General features: G+C 34.8%; 6 protein-coding genes across 11 annotated transcripts; 3 read left to right on the top strand and 3 right to left on the bottom strand.

The window, feature by feature from the left end:
* Positions 1–399: 399 nt before the first annotated feature.
* LOC124211864 (carboxy-terminal kinesin 2) lies at positions 400–3,775 on the top strand. The gene is made up of 5 exons (XM_046611368.2): positions 400–653; positions 1,105–2,120; positions 2,358–2,655; positions 2,725–2,999; positions 3,140–3,775. Exons 2-5 carry the CDS (start codon positions 1,105–1,107, stop codon positions 3,558–3,560), a joined length of 2,010 nt encoding a protein of 669 aa, XP_046467324.1. The 5' UTR covers positions 400–653; the 3' UTR covers positions 3,561–3,775.
* LOC124212303 (uncharacterized) lies at positions 3,764–9,746 on the bottom strand. Its single transcript, XM_069134000.1, has 5 exons — positions 6,917–9,746; positions 5,669–5,914; positions 5,395–5,592; positions 5,023–5,257; positions 3,764–4,735 (listed from the first exon to the last, which is right to left on the bottom strand). Exons 2-5 carry the CDS (start codon positions 5,820–5,822, stop codon positions 3,940–3,942), a joined length of 1,383 nt encoding a protein of 460 aa, XP_068990101.1. The 5' UTR covers positions 5,823–5,914; positions 6,917–9,746; the 3' UTR covers positions 3,764–3,939.
* LOC138190398 (synaptonemal complex protein 1) lies at positions 6,621–8,859 on the top strand. The gene is made up of 6 exons (XM_069133189.1): positions 6,621–6,654; positions 7,297–7,400; positions 7,605–7,865; positions 7,969–8,120; positions 8,304–8,517; positions 8,614–8,859. The coding sequence occupies exons 1-6, from the start codon at positions 6,621–6,623 to the stop codon at positions 8,857–8,859; spliced, it is 1,011 nt and encodes a 336-aa protein (XP_068989290.1).
* A 117-nt stretch (positions 9,747–9,863) lies between the features above and the next one.
* Positions 9,864–12,844, bottom strand: Coa8 (Cytochrome c oxidase assembly factor 8). 3 transcript variants are annotated; one of them, XM_046611363.2, is made up of 5 exons: positions 12,704–12,844; positions 11,600–11,771; positions 10,778–10,844; positions 10,497–10,703; positions 9,864–10,149 (listed from the first exon to the last, which is right to left on the bottom strand). In XM_046611363.2, exons 2-5 carry the CDS (start codon positions 11,650–11,652, stop codon positions 9,952–9,954), a joined length of 525 nt encoding a protein of 174 aa, XP_046467319.1. In that variant the 5' UTR covers positions 11,653–11,771; positions 12,704–12,844; the 3' UTR covers positions 9,864–9,951. The 3 variants fall into 3 exon arrangements, with proteins under 3 accessions (XP_046467319.1, XP_046467322.1, XP_046467321.1); XM_046611366.2 differs by lacking the exons at positions 11,600–11,771; positions 12,704–12,844 and adding an exon at positions 10,941–11,068 and having other exon boundaries at positions 10,778–10,867; XM_046611365.2 differs by lacking the exons at positions 11,600–11,771; positions 12,704–12,844 and adding an exon at positions 10,928–11,065.
* On the top strand, positions 11,154–14,023 carry LOC124211861 (solute carrier family 25 member 35). Its single transcript, XM_046611362.2, has 6 exons — positions 11,154–11,298; positions 11,436–11,514; positions 12,733–13,114; positions 13,249–13,467; positions 13,548–13,662; positions 13,796–14,023. Exons 2-6 carry the CDS (start codon positions 11,477–11,479, stop codon positions 13,996–13,998), a joined length of 957 nt encoding a protein of 318 aa, XP_046467318.1. The 5' UTR covers positions 11,154–11,298; positions 11,436–11,476; the 3' UTR covers positions 13,999–14,023.
* Positions 14,024–14,145: 122 nt separating this feature from the next.
* LOC124211860 (solute carrier family 2, facilitated glucose transporter member 4) lies at positions 14,146–18,473 on the bottom strand. 4 transcript variants are annotated; one of them, XM_046611359.2, is made up of 8 exons: positions 18,072–18,473; positions 17,500–17,570; positions 16,907–17,038; positions 16,043–16,316; positions 15,618–15,908; positions 15,104–15,510; positions 14,621–14,892; positions 14,146–14,539 (listed from the first exon to the last, which is right to left on the bottom strand). In XM_046611359.2, the coding sequence occupies exons 1-8, from the start codon at positions 18,073–18,075 to the stop codon at positions 14,428–14,430; spliced, it is 1,563 nt and encodes a 520-aa protein (XP_046467315.1). In that variant the 5' UTR covers positions 18,076–18,473; the 3' UTR covers positions 14,146–14,427. The 4 variants fall into 4 exon arrangements, with proteins under 4 accessions (XP_046467315.1, XP_046467317.1, XP_046467313.1 ...); XM_046611361.2 differs by lacking the exon at positions 18,072–18,473 and adding an exon at positions 17,790–17,927; XM_046611357.2 differs by lacking the exon at positions 18,072–18,473 and adding an exon at positions 17,645–17,851.
* Between the last annotated feature and the right edge of the window lie 31 nt (positions 18,474–18,504).

Here is an 18,504-nt window from a genome sequence, read left to right as displayed (position 1 = left end):
CATCAGTGAGATTTCAAACTTATTATTTTATTCGTTGAATAACTTCGATCAGAAATTTATTACATACGATATACTGACGCGATCATTCTTTATTGTGGCTACATATGACCAGAGATTTTTAAGTCTTTCAGTTATTTCAATCAATCTGAATGAAACTTTCGCGGAAAAAAGTACTGATTCATGTTTGACTAACTGCATTCCGAAAATTGTCATAAAATTGTTCAATAACAGAGTTTTAGTAGTTTTATACGCTTCTTTATTGGATTTTTAAAATGCATCGAATCGAAAATTCGAAAATTTTCTGATAGGCTGGGTGAGACTTGCCCGTTTTTCATTGGTTCAATAAAGGGATTTAGGATAAGTATATATATAAAAACAAGTTTGAATCTCGTAACCGATATTTGAAGTCCGGTACTCGCGTTCCGTACTCACGTTAGACATCTTTGATCATAGGCTGTCTACGACGCTAAGTTTTCTTGCAATTTTTAATTGATAATATTAGCTTCGTATGCATACAAAGGTACTGTGATCATCCTTTCTTGCTGGCACGCACTTTTCGAATGATATTCGCACGAATAGAATAATACTCTGAATAATTGGCAGCGTCTTGTGAATTTGGTGCCTAATATTTTTAGTGGATCGCATGCAGAAAGGTTTGTTAACTTCGTGTCATGTATTTGAATAAATTTGAGGCAGTGAACTTTGGATATGTTCGTTATGGATATGTTATCGATACCTTGCGAGTTGTCGGTGTAATTTTAGTTTAAATTATAACGCAATAAGCAGCAAGGATTCGGCGATAATTAATCAAACGTTACTCGTTCAGTAAAAACAACTCTAGCACGAGTCAACGCTTTGATGCGACAGAGAAGACGCCTATAAAATCACGTTTTCAATTAGACAATCTGATTTGTTACTGATAAAAATAAAATTTAACCTAAAGCAAAATTATTGGTGAGATTTGCTTCAAGTCACAGTTACACATCGTTCAATTCGTAATTTTATGCTGAGCTAGTTTTCCTATTCCTTCCAAATCAACACATCTTTACTAGTTATTTGCAAAGTTTATTTAAAATAATGATATCCCTATCCGAATGTTTGTAGATGGAATCACGATTACCTAAGCCAAAGGTAGTGTTAAGAAAGGGGCTTAACACTGTGAATGTAAATACTGAAGAGAGTGTAAATGGTCATTCTCAAAGAAACAAGAATTTAGTAAAAGCACTATCAGATGAAAATCTTAAGAATGACACACAGAATTCGAAAAAGTACAAAAGCACGCATAATATTCCAGGGCAAATAAAAGCAGAAATAATAGTGCCCCAAAAACCTGTCTTAGTCAGAGCAAAAACACATGGAGTAATCACAAGAAGTACAGGTACCACAAAAGTTGCCATCAAGAGACCTGGAACTACAAATGAACCAAGTGAAAATAAAAGACCAAACATCAAACCTGCGCCAAAACCAATCACGACGTCAAAAGTAATGAGAAATACTACTGTTACGACTACAAATAAAACTAATAACTCAGAAGTCACGAAAGCTGTAACCAAGCAAAGACCTAAATGGGATTTGAAAGGACGGTTAGAGGAAGCTAGCAATGAATTGGGTATTGTAAAAGAAAAGCACAAGTCGATCGCACAACAGAACATTGAGCTGAAATCTCAAATTGAGTGTTTACGAGTACAAGAAGAAAAAGACAGGTTGAAAGCAGAAAAGTATGAATTGGAGAGTTCAAGATTGACCCTAGAAGTGGCTGTCTTACAGAATAAAAATACGGATTTGCAGAATGATATTAATGACCTAGGCAAAGAGCATGTAGTCTTGAAAGAAGATTTATCACTTACAAAAGCAAGCCTACAGACTTATCAGGAAAAGTCAGAAATCCAAGCAATTGAGTTGCTCAAAGCAACGCAAAAACTTGATGACTTCAAAGCTGAGAACGAATTGCATAAAAATGCTATTGCCAAATTAACTCAAAAAAATGATGAGCTTCAAAGCTTGGTTCACTTGATGGATAAAGATCGAAGACAATTGCATAATACAATTCAAGAAATGAAAGGAAACATTCGAGTCTTCTGCAGAGTACGGCCTCGTATCGAAAAGGAAATTACCAAAGGGTATGTTACAGGTCTCAATAGGAAACAGATATAGTCTTGTTGCTTATTGAACATATGAGAATCAATATATTAAAAATGGGTCTAGCTTGTGATACTTATAACGACAGTGAAAAATATTGATTTGAATTTTGGAGTGACAAAAAATAAATTGATATTTTATTTTGTAGGACCATTACCTTTAATTTAACGCTTTCTTACACCAGGAACCATATTAATTTTTCATATTTTACTGTTTAGAACGTGCTCTATGGTATTTACGGACGAGTGTACCATTGAGATTGGTAAATCTGAAATCACGGAAGCTTCAACCTGCGGTGGTCGACCCCGCGGTACTCGGCAGGAATTTACATTTGATAAAGTATTTCCTCCCAACACAAGCCAAGCTACCGTATTTGAGGAGCTCGCGCTGCTAGTACAGTCCGCACTTGAAGGATATAATGTTTGTGTTTTTGCTTATGGTCAGACTGGGTCTGGCAAAACTTACACAATGGAAGGCTACCCAAGTGATGATTGTGAAGGGATGATACCGAGAACAGTATGTATTTCTAATCTGAATTAATTGCAATAAATAATTCCCATTGAAACGCTATTACATTACTTTCAGGTCAAACACATCTTCGAGGAAAAGAAACAATTTGAGGTTCTTGGATGGGAATACGTTGTAGAAGCTAGCTTCTTGGAGATATACAATGAACATATCGTAGACTTATTAGACGACCATCCTAAAACTCACGAAATCCGCATGACAGATTCGAAAGGCACAGATATTTATGTAACTAATCTCCGAATTGTAAAAGTAAATAGTCCTGCAGAATTAGAAGACTGCTTGAGATTAGCACAAAAGAACCGTGCAGTAGCGGCTACACATTCCAATGAAAGGTCAGCATCTATACTTGTTCTACATTACTATATCGTAATTTTTATTCAGTAGGCACATTTAAGTTATTGAATTTAAAAGTTGCACATAAATGATTGCATGTTTTGTTTTAAAAAATTATTAATTTGTGCCATTTCATTAGATCTTCACGGTCACACTCGGTGGCAAGAATACGACTCATCGGAACTCACAAAGTGAGGAACGAGGTTTGTACCGGTACATTGAACTTGGTTGATTTGGCTGGTTCAGAAAGATTACGAAATGATGAAATTGCAAGAACGACTGAAACCAAAAACATCAACAAGTCCCTAGCTAATTTGGGAAATGTAATTTTAGCGTTGTTAAAAAAACAAGATCATGTGCCATATCGAAACTCTAAATTAACTCATCTATTGATGCCCTCGCTTGGTGGAAACTCAAAAACATTAATGTTATTGAATATTTCCCCGTTAGATGAGTGCTTCAATGAAACCCTCAACTCTTTGAGATTTGCTAGCAATGTCAACAATTGTAAAACTGGAAGTGTTAGACGTACGCGAGCTGCACTTACTAGTTCTATATAAAAGTTGAATGGCATTTTTAGAACTCCGACTGATTGTAAAATATTCTTATACATAACGATAATACCTACTTGTACATTATTTTGTATTATCACTTATGCAAACCCAGTGATTTAACATGAATAATTCTATCATAAGATATTTTACGATGAAACTGCGACACATTTAGTTGAATTGATATTTTATAAAATAAAAAAGGTCAAAAATATAAAAATGGGATTAATTTTTTTCATTGCAATCGTAAATTCGATAGCGGTGTGATTGACATTAAATAAGCTTTACAAATGTGAACATGTTTTCAAAAGTAGAACGTAAATGTAATATCAAAATTGACAGTAATTAGATACTTTGAAGAAGTCAAAATATTGAATCTTTATGTTCATTAATACGATTCAGAAAGTCTGTCTTTAGCCAAATTTACTAAAAACCTTCGAAATGCTGGCGAGGAACTGACAATGCCTCCGTTGTAAGCGACGTTTAAAATTATACTCCTTGATTGCTTGTCGCATTCACAACCGATGCTATTACTGTTATACTGCTGCAGATCTTGTGTTGCTTCTCCAAAAGAAAGAGGTGATGGACTGTTTCGAGTTTTGAAGAATTCTTCTAGCTCTGCATCAAAAGTATGCATCACTTTCTCAGCCTGATCTGAATTCTTTAGTTCGAACCAGGTCTCGACTTTTTCTGACATAAAGCTTGTACTTTTATTAAATATTGAACAGGACAAACTAGGCTGTTCCAAATTTGATTTCCTTTGATCGTTTTTCGTCACAGAAGACACGCACGTCCAGCTGGGTTTCTTAAAAACCAGCTCCCTTTTGACTACGTCTTTGGACAATTGGCTACTTGTTTGCGACAAATTACAACAATTTTTACAATCGTTCATCTGAATTAATCGTCTTCTTGTATTGTTCCAGTTACGTGAGTCTTTCACAGACTTCAATACTCGATTTTCAGTCGTCGAAGTTTCTTCCTGCCTCAAGCACTGCGTACTTTTCTCATCCATTTCTGACTTTCCTCTAATATTATTATGTTGGTTTAGATTTCTAACATCGCCATGACTAAATTGCGATAAATTATCATCATGACTTAGGAAATCTGATTCTTTTGATCTTACATCTTCTTGTGAAATGTTCGAGTGGAAACTGCTCCTATCAGTTTCACCTTGTTCTGCCCTGCTGTGTATTAAATTTCGATAAAATCCACTATGAGTATAATAACCATATGCGATTAAAAATATTCCGTACTAAAAGTTATCTACATTTGATATAAAGAACAAGAATTTGAGAAACATTTATTTCTCGATGAATAGCTGTAACTTGAAATTTTAATAACCAGAAAAGATTCACAAAATATCCTCAAATAGAAAATGCTATGTGGTAACGAACTTGAGAAATTTTCAAAGAGATTTGACGAAAGAAATTAACTTTTTCAAATAAATAGTATGCGAGCTATTTCAACTCACTTGCAGTAAAGTCTTACAAGAGTTCCTCGCCAATTATTTCTTGTGTGAGATTCAAGGTAAACCAAAATTGTAATGCAAGTCAGAAAGACAGCACTGTCCAAAGTGGTTACAGAAATCAATGAGTTCAAAGTATGATTCCACAAATTCTGGAACCACCATACAGGCGGAGCTGGTTTCTTCACGATTCCAGTTTTCAAAGTTACTTTTTTTGCTGTTGCTACGTCTGCAAGCCAACCTTTGAATAGGATCAGGAGAAATTGAAACTATACATTCTGCAGAGTCACCAGTTGATGAAACGAAGTTATTGAAGACATAAAAGGAACAAAGGATGGCATTACGAAAACTATGTAATACTAGCTCTACAATGCTTACCCTCCTTTAAGAATGGGTTTGGGTTAAATATATCAGTCACCCATAGTGCAACCCACAACAGGACTCCGAAACTTAGCAAAACTCCCCATTGGATATACAATTGATATTGAGTTTGAGTTCGATGCAAACTGGTTGATGCTTGTATCATCAAGTCAGTCGAGTTTTGGAATTCATTGATTGCTGCTTTGGATTGCTTTGCTGGTAAAAAATGACATTTATACTTGTAAATGATTATTTTGGAGGACTGATGTCTGCAAGTTTTCTATTCTTTTACCATGGAGTTTTTTAGAGATTTTGTCATCCTTGAAATTTTCCGTCGAACTACTGGATGTTAATTCTTCGGTGGAGGTATCTGATATTAGGCCATCAGACTGGGTGCCTTTGCTCAGACCGCAACATCCGTTGCTTGCACACCTCATATCCCACATGACGAATTCCCATACCCCATTATTTTTTATGCCATTCAGGCACCTTCATTGTTTTTATAGCTTCGTTTCCGTTCACGACTTTGTTAAAAACACTATCAAATAAATCGTTTTGCAGATGAAACAAACATCTGCTAATGAAATGTCAGTCCGGTTTTGAACCAGATATCACATTTATCGCTGAACAAACCTCTGCCTTTAAATATTACAATATCGAAAAAGTAGCTGACTGTGTTAAATTTCATTTGATGACCGATAACTTCTAACAGTGTCTAAAATATGTATACTCGCGAATTTGACAGTCAATAAGTTTTATAGCAACTCATGTTGTGATTACCACATTCGAAAATCGGGTAAATCTTGGTATGAGTATAGGTTCTATTATCGTGCAGCTGAATCGACTTAATAAACAGCTAAAGACTACTTCAGCATTGAAGAGAATGAATCATGCAGCCCAAGGTCCCGATATGTCGGCGCTCGAAAATATTCCTGAACGTGATATCGCAGTATGCCAAGTTATTCTCCGCTGCACAACCATGCAGTAAACTTCTTTCGTTGTAAGACACAAATATATTTATGATATCGTTGATTCGAAAATTACAGGGGGATAATTGCAGAGGAAAACAGTGCCGAAATCCATGCAATGTCTACCAGCTCGAAGGGATGGAACGACTCGCCTGTAAAAAAGGATTGACGTGTTGCTGTGCAGCAACAAGTGTAAATACCTGCTGTACCTGCACTAGCTTACAAGATAAACAATGGCTAAGAAAAAATTCACACAAAGCGTGCTATCAGAGAAGGATGTGCCTTTGCAAAGATGCTAAATTAAAAGAGCGTAAGCTGTTTCACCATTGGATCAAGCTATAGATATGAAAAAATGAATTTATGTTGCACTAGACATCTGCGAGGTAATTTTATCTATTGATTATTTACTTCTAACATGTAAAATTTGATAAATTGAAATGATAGGCAGTTGCAAAAGAGTTTGAGGAATGGGATGTCTGTTAATCGGGCTAATGTATAGCTATTATCTCCATTCATAAATAAAAAGATGCAACGGAAACCTAAAATTAAAACGTAGAAAGAAATTCACTGACCTATACAACACATTGTTGAACTCCTTGCACTTGTCTGGATGTCTACTACCATTCATTTCAATACTGATTGAGTACTTCCTTATTATGCTTAAATATGTACAAAAATTGATAAAATTCAATTGCATATAGATAATCCTCGTACACAAACCATTGATATTGTTTGAAAAAACGAATGATTTTAGGATTGTAAAATTTTTAGTCAGGAAACAAATTATTTGCGCTCCTTGAGGTTCTCGTAAACATATAATTTTTTCCAAATATAAATCACCCAAGTCCAGAAATTGGTTCTCAGTGAAGATGTACTGTGTTCTTTGAACGGAGAAAGAAGCTCGTTCAACACTTTTGCATGAATAATATATCATTTTATATTTATGTTGTAGACAAGGGTCCAGAAACGCAATCCAGAGGATCATCTGCTGATAGAGTTAACGTGAAATCGATGGAATCATCGACTGACAACCTTGATATCGACAAGTTGCAACAGGTCCGTCATTCACCTTTGTTAAAATCCACACACTTTTTAACTGCAGTGATAGAATTCAATATTTAGTGACATTTATTGCAGCTTAGTCGTGAAAATTTATTTCATCTATTTTTTCATTCCAATATTGTAAATAATATAAATGTCAGTGGCTGGCAAAAGTTCTACACATATCGAACAACTATAATAAATAATCATAATAAATAGGATCTTGAAAATGAAAAGAAACTCAAAGCTGAGCTGGCTGAACAATTAGAAAACTTGACATGTAGCATGAAATGCTTGAAATCAGACGGAGAGCAGCAAGCTGCTTGCTTGCGAGATGCTTTGGCAAAATCAGAGGAACAAGTGAAACTGGCTGTTAGATCACGAAACCTAGCTATGGATTTGGCAAAACAATCCAGAGATCATTCAGATATGATAAAGACTAGTAAAAATGATTTGGCAGCTGAAATTGCAATTTTAAAAGTACACTTATTGCTTGAACTCAATTGTAAATTATTAAATTAATTCTTGAATGATCTGTGAGGCATAAATATAAATCGTGATTAATCAAGCGATTTTACCTTAGCAACAAAATATAAAACTAGCTGAAGAAGCTGAGAAAAATTCTACATTATCCAAACAACTGGGTCAGACAATATGTGATAACACAAAACTTGCTTGCGAATGCAAAGAGTTGAAATTTAAATTGAAAAATATGACTGAAAATGAAGCAAAGAAGTAATTTTTACCAATATTTTTAACATATTAATCAATAATGTATTAATAAATAATAATCAAGAGCTATTATATGATATATCAGGATTCCGAGTGTTCAGTTACTGATGGTAATGTAGTATAGGTAACGTGAAAAGAGAAGGAAACTACTCAACAGTTATAATAATATATCAAACTTGTTTACAGATGTGCAGAGGTTTCGGAAGAGGTGAATAAAATAAAAAGTGCAGTGCATAAGAAAGAGGAAGCTCTAAATACAGAAAAAAACGAATATGAGGAAATGATCACAGAGTTAACAAACGTAGTTAAAATACAAAAGAAACAAATATGCGAATTGAGTGGGGTCTGTAATCAGCAACAGATTCTATTGCAAAAAAAGGATACATGCATTTCAGAAAAGGTATCCGCTTCTACATTTTTTAGAGTTTCTAAACATATGAAAAGATAATCGGAGAATGATTTAAGAAACTTTAACTTATACTTTTATGTTGTTCAGGATACCCAACTGTGTGACCAACAATGTAAATTTAAGACAATGGTCTCCAAAGTGAAAGATCTTAAAGTAGAGCTTGAAAATTTGAAATGTTCCTTTGCAGAAGAAACGCAAAAATGTAACACGTTGAGGAAAGAAGTATGTGATATGAAGGATGATCACCATTGTGAACTGAGAATTAAAGAAAAAATGATAGAAGATCAAAGTGACACAATCAGAAAATTGAAAAAAGTAAATGATACCAAATAAAATGAAATATTTTAAATTTGGATTTTACAAAACACTGGGGCCTTGTTATAAGACGGCTGTTCAAAAAGTAGGTTTTAAAATAAGGGTACTCTGACTCATTTGTAACTAACTCAGTTAAAAATTGTTGTGCATATCAAATCTCACTAAACGTTAAAATCCATTGCGGTATCTACTCTTTGGTACGACAGTAGCCTCATAGAGTAGATGAAACATGACAGAAAATTGAACCAAAGTGAGATATCTTATGAGGAGGCCCCACTGCGCTATAATTCGATTTAATATTTATGTAGCAACAAAAATTTTTCAGCTATTACAAGAAAGTGAAAAAATGGCAAAACATGCAGCACGAGAATTTGAACAGTTGACCGATCAACTGTTTTGTGAAAAGGAAACTAATACCTCGCTTCAAGCTGCGCTGGAAGTTGCTGAATCAAAGTTACCAGACCAAACTTCAATGATATGTAGTAGCTGCGAGGAATTAGAAAGTCGATTAGATTGTGTAGAAGAACAGAAAAGAAAAGCCTTACTGGCTGCAAAATTTGCTGCTGAGAAATTTTTCGAATCTAAAAAGGAATTTCAGAAACAATTACAATGTCAAAAACAACAATATCAATTACTTAAAATCATTTTACAAAAACGTGAATATGAAATAGAGTGCTTAAAAGCAAAGTTCCAAAACAGAAGACAAGTGGCAGAAAAGAGAAGCAGCTGCATCAATTAAAAACTTAACAGCTCATTGTCTTTATGCGATTGCGTATTTTCTTATTTTCTATTTTCCAATTTTTGAGTGCTAATTTCGACTGCAAACTTCACCTTCAAACACCAAACCTCCATATTTAAATATAAAAGTAAGGTGAAAATTTTGAAATTCTGGAAAGGTCTTATGTAATTCAACACTGATAATCTTAAAAATACTTATCCCAATTGAAAGTATACTCAGGCATCAGTTCATGTTTCGTCAGAGTCGGAATTATTTTCATGGAAATATACCTACTATACTGAAATAATATTAAGAATTATTTATTCACACTTACTTTACAGCACAGGACAAGGTAAAACTGCTACTTACAAATATAAATGTCATAAACACTACTATCTTCCAAGTCTTGACAACTTTACCCTGATTTCCAAAATCAGTATCCTAATGTTCTTTTTGTACCATGAAATATTGTAATTCAGATGAGTTTGCCAATTCTTGTCCAAAAATTTCTTGTAAAACACGGACATTTCATCTGCAGTCAATGTTGGGATTCCAGCCTGCTTGCGATTCTCTTGAAACTGTTTTCGCTCCTGAAATTATATTTACAATAGAATGTAATGAAAATTGATCTTAATATTTAATTCAATCCTAATGATATGTCGTTTACATGAAAACTAATCAACTTCAATCAGAAGGAAAAGAATAGAAAAAATTTATATGCAAATGTGAAATAAGCTTGTCGTCAGACAAAAATGTTGAAAGAATTTCGAAAATTTATAGCTGCTATGATCTGTTTGGGCTCAACAAATATAAATTGCAGCAAATATCAATGCACAAACTGGATTTTGAATTGATGTTAATATTAGTATGAAATGAACTGTCGAAAATGTGTCATGTATTTTTTAATGGCTCATAGTACTTGAAAGATCATGATTACCAATATAAAACTGGCGTTATGCTTTGTCCAGAACTCCTGATTCCAAGCCTGTGCTGATTCTCTCGCCCTTCTGTAACATCTTTCGAGTTCAGTCTCCTTGTCTGGTTTCGCAAAAATAATAGGTCTCAAATTTGAAACCGGATCTGGAGGTCCAATAGCATCTAACCGGCTGCCAGACGGTTGTATTTTTAGGTTATGTAGCTCTCTCTAAACAAGAATATACTGACATTTTTACGTTCACGCATTACGGCGTATAAGTATGATAAAAAGTAATATCTCACCCTCCGATAAAGCGGTAGACGTTTTAATTGGCATTGAAACATCGAGCTCATCGATTTTACACGCATCCTGTAAATCCCATTTAATGATGTCTATAAACGGCGTAAACGTCAAGGTAAATCAGGGAGTAAATGAGGGCGAATGTGTCGTACCTAGAGGTCTTACATAACCACGTAACTATCAGAGTACTGGTCCCAGTCTAAGGCCAAGGACCACGTGGTCATACTAGTCATACTCAGAATGTTGAATGTGCCATTTGGTGCCATTCACGCATGTGCGATCACGTAATACGTACGTAATAAGTACGTATTGTCCCGAGAGCATGAGACCCGTGGACGCTACGAGATTTGGCTGTACTCTGTTGATGCGAAATCAGTTTTACTGGGGCTGCCTGGAAGAGAGCGAGGCAGGAGATTATAGGGTTGTGCGATTAGACCAATTCACCCGCAGCTATTGCTAGAGATGTTCAAATCGCATGCTTATATATGTGCTGATAGGGGGATTTCGCAAGACGTTATTATAGGTACACTCGTCTGTTCCGTCTTCGTCAGTTATCTTACCGATTCTGCCAATGAAAGACGGATTCATACGGAGTATCTTTAAGAATAAATCGAACCCACGAAACTCATACGAGTGTTTAACGCACGCTGATTATTACAGCTGACACGTGACAATTATATAAATAGATCTGCATTAAAAATATGACAACCACCTCGCCGCAGTCGTCATCGAAAAAATTGTGAGTTCATCTCTGTTATTTTTTTTTTATAATATATTTTAATGAATGATCAATTAAACACGTTAATATGAATGGGTATACATACATATTTGATGTGTGGTCCACGTGACACGCGCGTCTCTGACGCTGAATGACCATTATGACCAATTACATAAGTCACAATCAGTACATGCACTTCGATTTCTGAGCGGTCATGTGACTCTGTCTTCTGCAGGTCTGTCATCCGCTGCGTGTATTTGAATCTTGCTTAACCGTGACTAATCGACAGAAAAAAAAAAAAAAATGATTTGAAATTATTTTGCGCAGAGAATTCCCTCGATTTTTTCAATGGATTGTTATTTTTGCGTATTGTTAAGAAAAAGATGTGCAGTCTCAGTTACTAATTTCGATAAATATTTATCGTACCAAAAAAGAGCATGGAAATCGGATTATGCAAACGTGATTAGCGTATTTAGGGTTGAACGTAAATTATGAAAATGAATTTTACTTTATTCAAATGACTGTAACAAAACCAAGAATTGCATCATTTGCCGAAGCTTCAAGATAGATTTAGGGTCACTTGACATATTGAAAATTACTAAAAACTAAAGGGTACAATGAATATTACCTATTTTGAAACGATTGATAGAGCTATGTACAATATTGTACAATGTATGTACGAAATATACAACATTTAATTATGTCTGTACTCTAGAAATCAACAATCATTCTCACCTGCTGTGGAAATATACTTATAGTACTGTTATCAGTAATAGTCATAATTTACAGGATAGGACATGCCAATACTAAATAAATCTTTGCAAATAAAATAATCTGCTGTACAAGAGAATTATTTTGATGGGTATTTTTCTGCTATTTATCGTACAATTTATCTCGAGATTAGACGCAACAGTAGTTAAGAAAATCACTGATAATGTTTTAGAAATATACTGAAGTTCCACTGAAGTCACTTGAAATAATTTTAAGTAAAACTGTATAGGTATATGAAACATCTTCATGCAATACACTGCTTATTGTATATCAGACTGGCTGAAGTTCTATTTAGTATAAGTGTGTTATGTTACAATAGCTTTCAAATCACAATGAGTCATGTCAGTATAAGGATTCAGATGTTTAGAACTAGATTAAGTCAAGAGCTAATGCACTGGCTGCAGTTTATAAAAAGTGTAAACACCATCATTTCTTTTACCTCTGAATGACGAAGAATTCTTATCGTAGGCCAGGAGTAGAATTTGCACTTGGTGGTATGGCGGCAATGGGTGCCGGGTGCTTTACAAACCCAATTGATGTAATAAAAATACGCCTCCAGCTTCAAGGAGAGTTGGCGACACGCGGGACCTATAAAAAACTTTACAAAAACACAATTCATGCTGCTTACGTTGTTGCTAAGCATGAAGGAATTTTTGCTCTACAAGCCGGCTTTATACCGGCTATTGGATTCCAACTGGTTCTAAATGGAGTCCGGCTAGGAACTTACAATATTGCAAAAAAGCACAAATGGACTTTGAACAAGTATGGAAAAACCAGTATTGTAAAGACCGCAGTAATATCTGGTACTGCAGGTGCTGTGGCATCTATTATTGGTAGTCCTTTGTACATGGTAAATGAGCAATATTCTGTTTTCAAATTGATCTTTGCAAAGATGTTTCCTTCAGTCGATTCATCCGAAAGCTTATCTTGCCAAATTACAAATATTAGCAGCAATTTTGAGTTTATATTATCTGATCTTTTTAGGTCAAAACACAATTACAAGCTCAAGCTGCTTCTTCTATAGCAGTCGGCCACCAGCACGGTCACGTTAGCACGTGGGCTGCGTTCCAAAATTTGTGGAGAGAAGGGGGATTCAAAAGTTTTTATCGTGGGTGGAACGCTGGTGTTCCCAGACTTTTTGTAGGATCTGCAACACAGCTAACATCGTTTAGTTTGGCATCGGACTGGTTGAAATCTATAAATGTATACAAGCATTAAATAATCACATAACAAAGCATTTCATATTGATTGGTTATTTTTACATAAATATATTAATGTTACAGTTATTTCCTGATCATCCAGTTTTGTTAACATTTTTGGCTAGTTTTGTGGGCGGTACTTGTCCAGCCTTAACTATGCAACCATTCGATGTTGTTGCAACAAGACTATATAATCAAGGTAAATGGATGATGAAGATAAAAAAATTCATTTTTACTAGGTAGTTCGGACTGGAAGCTACATACATTGCACTAATTATCGTAAATAGTAAGAAGTTTTGGGTCTTAGAATAATTTCGTATTGATTTTTACAGGAGTCGATGCAAAGGGTAAAGGGCTTTTGTACAATGGCGTATTCGATGCCTTGATTAAGATAGCCAAGAAAGAAGGAATTTACGGACTGTACAAAGGTACATTCCCAACGTGGTTGAGAATAGCTCCTCATACCGTTTTATGTTTGGTATTTTATGATGAGTTAGATAAATTCTACACAAAGTTAACAAGCGAATCTCAATAATGTGTTAATAGCAATAATCAATTTATTAGGTGTATAAAAATATATTATTTATTGTAACACGAAATTATTTTTCTCAACAATTCTGTGCTACAACATGTTGTGCAAATGTTTTAATATGTATAAAAAAATGTAGGAATTAAGATAAACTTGAAAAGTCAAATTGTAATATATTACAAAATTCATACCAAAAATAATTATCTCAGACTTCTTTTTGTATTTTCATATTACAAAAAAATCCCAAAGTTAAATGTTGATCATTATACAGTCTGACAGTTGAAGGTTTTGCCAGCTCATTCGTAATAAACCTGCTACTTTGTACTAGGCTCGTTAAGTACATTACTCTTATACTTTTGTTGGCTGCTACCTCTTCGTTATGAGGTAGAGCCATATTGACATAGAATAGTTCCTCCATTCAAAGATCCATTGAAATTAGGGCCGCCATTGAGCAACTGGTGTGTAATTAGGTCTTGATTTAAATCCTTTGGTCATAGTCGCTGATATTTCCATAGTGTCTCTACCACGTGTCTCTGGTAAGTAAACCCTGGAAATAAATGATTATAAAACCTACAACGAACGTTGGTGTACTCTGAAATTTAATGAATCTAGTTTTTCTGTTGCACACCTGTTGAAAAGTGCAAGTAATAAAGTGCAGCCAGAAAATATGAGAAAACTGTACGGTCCAATTATGGTCATCACAGATTCAAATCCCATTCCGACAATGAAGTTAGCACCCCAGTTAGAAACACCTCCTAGAGCCATGGCTGCAGGTCGTGGTCCAACGTCGAATAGCTCTGAGCCTATGAAATATGGTATAGGTCCCAAACCCAGACCGTAGAATAAAACATAAGCCAAGACAGCTATCATGCAAAACCAAGGCATAACGGCAGCAGCTTCCTGCAAACAAAGGGTTTTAATTACCATCTCTGTAATATTGAATTTAATTAGGTTGAATTATTCAGACTTATTAGACTCATGGTCACTAAAGTTGTCTAACGAGAGTACTTTGACAAATTTTATCTGTTCAAATTTTCAAAAACTCTTATACAGTCTGAAAAATTTCAGTAAATTCTGATTTTGCAAAAATTCGAGATCATTGAATACTCACTATAAATATAATTGCAAAACAGAGGAAAGTCAAACAGCCAACAGCCAAGTAACAGCTAAGGAGGAATAATGTTCTTCTTCCAAAGAGAGACATTACTGGCACTGCTATCAACGCCATGACTACGTTGATTACACCGGTTCCAAGAGTCGCATATTGGGCACCAGTTTCTCCTAATTTGGCTTCTTGAAATATTTTATTCGAATAGAAGAATACTGCATTGACACCACTCAATTGTTGCCCAGCTTGCATAGTGCAAACAAGTAGTAGTGGTAGTCTAAGAGAAGGATCTTTCACCACGCGACCAATTGTCCAAATCTCCGTTGCTTCGGCGGTAACTGCTTCTTGGTCTAAACTCGCTACTTCGTTACTCAGTAGAGATACGTCCATATTCCGCAGACGGCTGAGTTCTACAACAATGTAATCAAAAACTGCATATTGTATCGATCACATCTAAGGCACTATATGTATTTATTGTGAACTCAAATCCTTGAGCAGATTTGTAAGTATTACAAACCCTTAATAGCTTTTCCTCCTTGACTTCTGATGACATATAAATATTTCGGACTCTCTGGCAACACAAATAATAGTCCCAAAGAAGTTAAACAAAGAGGTGAAAATGCAACTAGCATGATGGGCCAGGAGTTCTCTGTTCCCAAAGTAGAATCGAGACTTACAATTTGACCCAACAACACGCCACAGGTAATGCCCAATTGGCAAAGCACTCCCACTGCTCCTCTCAATTTTAAAGGTGCTGTTTCCGTCATGTACATCGGCACAAGGCTTGTTGCCAGACCTCCGGAAAGTCCTAAAAATAATAACATATTGTAGAAAAATTCCATTCCCTTTTTTTTTCTCAAACTGTGACTAAAATATTTATTTCTGATTTATTCATTTTCCTTGCAAAATTAAAAATACTACCGATTATAAAACCGTAATTACCTACAAATAATCGGCCCACCATCAGGATTTCTACTGAATTCGCAGCTTTAGCAGATATGAAAAATATTGCTCCGATTATTCCGCAAGTGTTGCCAATTGCGAGAGCACCTCTTCTGCCCAGTTTATCGGCTAACCAACCTGCAGATAGGGAACCTGTTACTCCTCCGACCAGAAAAATTGAAACAACAGTTGCCCAAACTATATTTAAAGTCTCTTCTGTTAATTGGACATTAAAACGTTCTTCGATTGTTTCATTACAAAATCTCTTCATTAGCTGAAATTTGAAAAGCAATATATGTATATGTAGAGTTTTGTATGTATAATATACTGCCGTTAAAATTCAATCTGCAATGGGGTTCATACTTTAAGCAACTATCGCGTAATCCTCTATAATCGGCTCTGTACCTAATACAACTACTAATCTGATCATCTGATTACAAAAAAATTACAGAAAACAATGAATAAAAAATTACATTATGCAGTCTTTTGATATTTCTCCTTGAAAGGATGAATGTACCTATAAGCAGGAACTGGCCTTCCCCCCCATTTTTTTTTTTTTGTAGCCCAATATGAATTGACTCTAACAATCTGCCCTCTTCGGAATAAAATGCTCCCATCACCGTACAAGGAGATCTGGTGAGGATTTTCAGTGGCCAAAGATTAATAAATCTAGATTAAAAAAACTAAGCAGGCAGCTTAACGTGTTGATTTAATGAAATTGGGCTTCTTTGCTAATATTGGGCCTCTAGTACCGAAAATTTATCACATATTATACAGCTCTTGAATCTAACGATAATCTGATTTTGATAAGAGAACAACAGTAGCCTGGGTTTATACACTATCTTGTTCATTGTTTATACTAACATCAGCAGGGTTATTTATGACACCAATATTATAACCAGCTGGTAGGGCTGAGCCCAAGCAGCAAGTAATACCGGCCAGTACCAAAAGGGGACTCCATCCTCCAGGGTACGGTTCATTGTTGGGCTCATTTTTCTGAAAATAAAAAAAGGTGTTTCAGGGAGGAGCACTACTTATTTGCAATCAATAAAACTATGATGAACACCTAACAATCAATGTGTAATATCACTTTTTCTAAGAGCTTAAATAACTCAAGTAACTGCAAAAGAATATAATCAATATGCTTAACCCTTGACTGGGTTTCCTGTAATAAGACCTTGCATTAAAGTATGTGCATAGATATGCACACATTTTTATTTGGCACGCGAATATTGGAGAGACGATCTAGCCAACTGCCACGTAACATACAATTTGCAACTAATTGCAAGTTGTGCCAGTTGGTGCACTGAGTAAAGTAAATAAAAGTATATATTGTCACGTTATGTATAACTCAATTTATTGGCTGGTTTATTTATAAGTTTGCAACAAGAGTTATTATAAAAATAAAAAACGAGCGAAACAATGACCAGAAGTATAAAAGAATGTTTCCAACTTACTGCCCTCTGTTCAAGATGTTTCGCTGTTATCGTGGCTGGTTTTTCGAGGCGAATTTCCGTCGCGTCATTTTCTGCAATGCAAATTTTACGTTAAACGTCATAAATAATATTATAAATTTGTTTAAATAGAAAATTTTCAAATCACTGAACATTTTTTTACCCATTACTGTACTTATAGTCACGTGTCACGATGAAAAGCTCATAAAATGATTGAACGAATTTTAGAATCACCTAAGAATCCCTAAGAATACAATATACTTATAGTTAAAAAATAAATTAAGGTTATGTACACTAAACAATATCCGTCGCATCTCCTGCGATGACTGAAAGGAGTGTTCTTGTTGATTCATTTTTATAGGTATGAATATCGTGCGTGGTTAACGTTAGTAACGTATAACTCTCATAACTGAGTTGACCAATTATGCAATTAGGTTGATTTATGTGCGTTGAAAATATCGAATATACGTAATCGTGTGATAAGAGTTGCTTCTGATTATTTTTATCAGCTTCGATAAAAACTCCAAGCTATAAACATTAATTTATTTAATTATCGATATAAGAAATATGAGTACCCATTTTCTTATGACTATTTCGAACATGTCAAAGATCTCGTAAGTTTATTTCATTGAGGTTAATGTATACATCCGATTCTGATTACTGAGTTTTGGATGTTATTTAGTCAAGCACTTCGTTGTGTTTTTTTTTTCTTCACTACTACAACTATCCGTTAATATTTCATTACACTTAGCAACGCACTTGAGTGTAATGGTATGTATATCATGTTGCGATATATCATTAATTAAACTTGTACAATTCATGATATGATATAGCCCTATGATGAAATAATATAAAGACGTTATCACTAACGTCACTCTAAGTATCAATTTTATTATTTTGGATGCAAATTTTTTACAGATTTAGTTAATTCTTGTATTAACTTATGTAGCAAGTCTAACAAGAATTGAGAGTGCAAAACACAATGTACCAATATACCTTTTTTTTAGT

This window comes from Neodiprion pinetum, chromosome 2 (assembly GCF_021155775.2).
Source record: "Neodiprion pinetum isolate iyNeoPine1 chromosome 2, iyNeoPine1.2, whole genome shotgun sequence".
NCBI classification, from domain to species: domain Eukaryota; kingdom Metazoa; phylum Arthropoda; class Insecta; order Hymenoptera; family Diprionidae; genus Neodiprion; species Neodiprion pinetum.
This window is presented reverse-complemented; position numbering and strand designations above follow the sequence as displayed.

Coding starts and splice junctions, on each gene's coding strand:
- LOC124211864 (XM_046611368.2), top strand. CDS start 1,105: ATGGAATCACGATTACCTAAGCCAAAGGTAGTGTTAAGAAAGGGGCTT. Junction 2,656..2,724: donor AAGGGATGATACCGAGAACA/GTATGTATTTCT, acceptor CATTACTTTCAG/GTCAAACACATCTTCGAGGA. Junction 3,000..3,139: donor GCTACACATTCCAATGAAAG/GTCAGCATCTAT, acceptor CCATTTCATTAG/ATCTTCACGGTCACACTCGG.
- LOC124212303 (XM_069134000.1), bottom strand. CDS start 5,822: ATGTGGGATATGAGGTGTGCAAGCAACGGATGTTGCGGTCTGAGCAAA. Junction 5,258..5,394: donor AAACCCATTCTTAAAGGAGG/GTAAGCATTGTA, acceptor TCCTATTCAAAG/GTTGGCTTGCAGACGTAGCA. Junction 4,736..5,022: donor CTTGTAAGACTTTACTGCAA/GTGAGTTGAAAT, acceptor TTTAATACACAG/CAGGGCAGAACAAGGTGAAA.
- LOC138190398 (XM_069133189.1), top strand. CDS start 6,621: ATGTGCCTTTGCAAAGATGCTAAATTAAAAGAGC. Junction 7,401..7,604: donor ATATCGACAAGTTGCAACAG/GTCCGTCATTCA, acceptor CATAATAAATAG/GATCTTGAAAATGAAAAGAA. Junction 7,866..7,968: donor CTGAAATTGCAATTTTAAAA/GTACACTTATTG, acceptor ATTTTACCTTAG/CAACAAAATATAAAACTAGC.
- LOC124211861 (XM_046611362.2), top strand. CDS start 11,477: ATGACAACCACCTCGCCGCAGTCGTCATCGAAAAAATT. Junction 11,515..12,732: donor CAGTCGTCATCGAAAAAATT/GTGAGTTCATCT, acceptor TTCTTATCGTAG/GCCAGGAGTAGAATTTGCAC. Junction 13,663..13,795: donor AACAAGACTATATAATCAAG/GTAAATGGATGA, acceptor TGATTTTTACAG/GAGTCGATGCAAAGGGTAAA.
- Coa8 (XM_046611363.2), bottom strand. CDS start 11,652: ATGGTCATTCAGCGTCAGAGACGCGCGTGTCACGTGGACCACACATCA. Junction 10,704..10,777: donor GTCTACCGCTTTATCGGAGG/GTGAGATATTAC, acceptor ATTCTTGTTTAG/AGAGAGCTACATAACCTAAA. Junction 10,150..10,496: donor ATAACGCCAGTTTTATATTG/GTAATCATGATC, acceptor ATATAATTTCAG/GAGCGAAAACAGTTTCAAGA.
- LOC124211860 (XM_046611357.2), bottom strand. Junction 15,511..15,617: donor AGGAGGAAAAGCTATTAAGG/GTTTGTAATACT, acceptor ACATTGTTGTAG/AACTCAGCCGTCTGCGGAAT. Junction 14,540..14,620: donor TTACTTGCACTTTTCAACAG/GTGTGCAACAGA, acceptor ATTTATTTCCAG/GGTTTACTTACCAGAGACAC.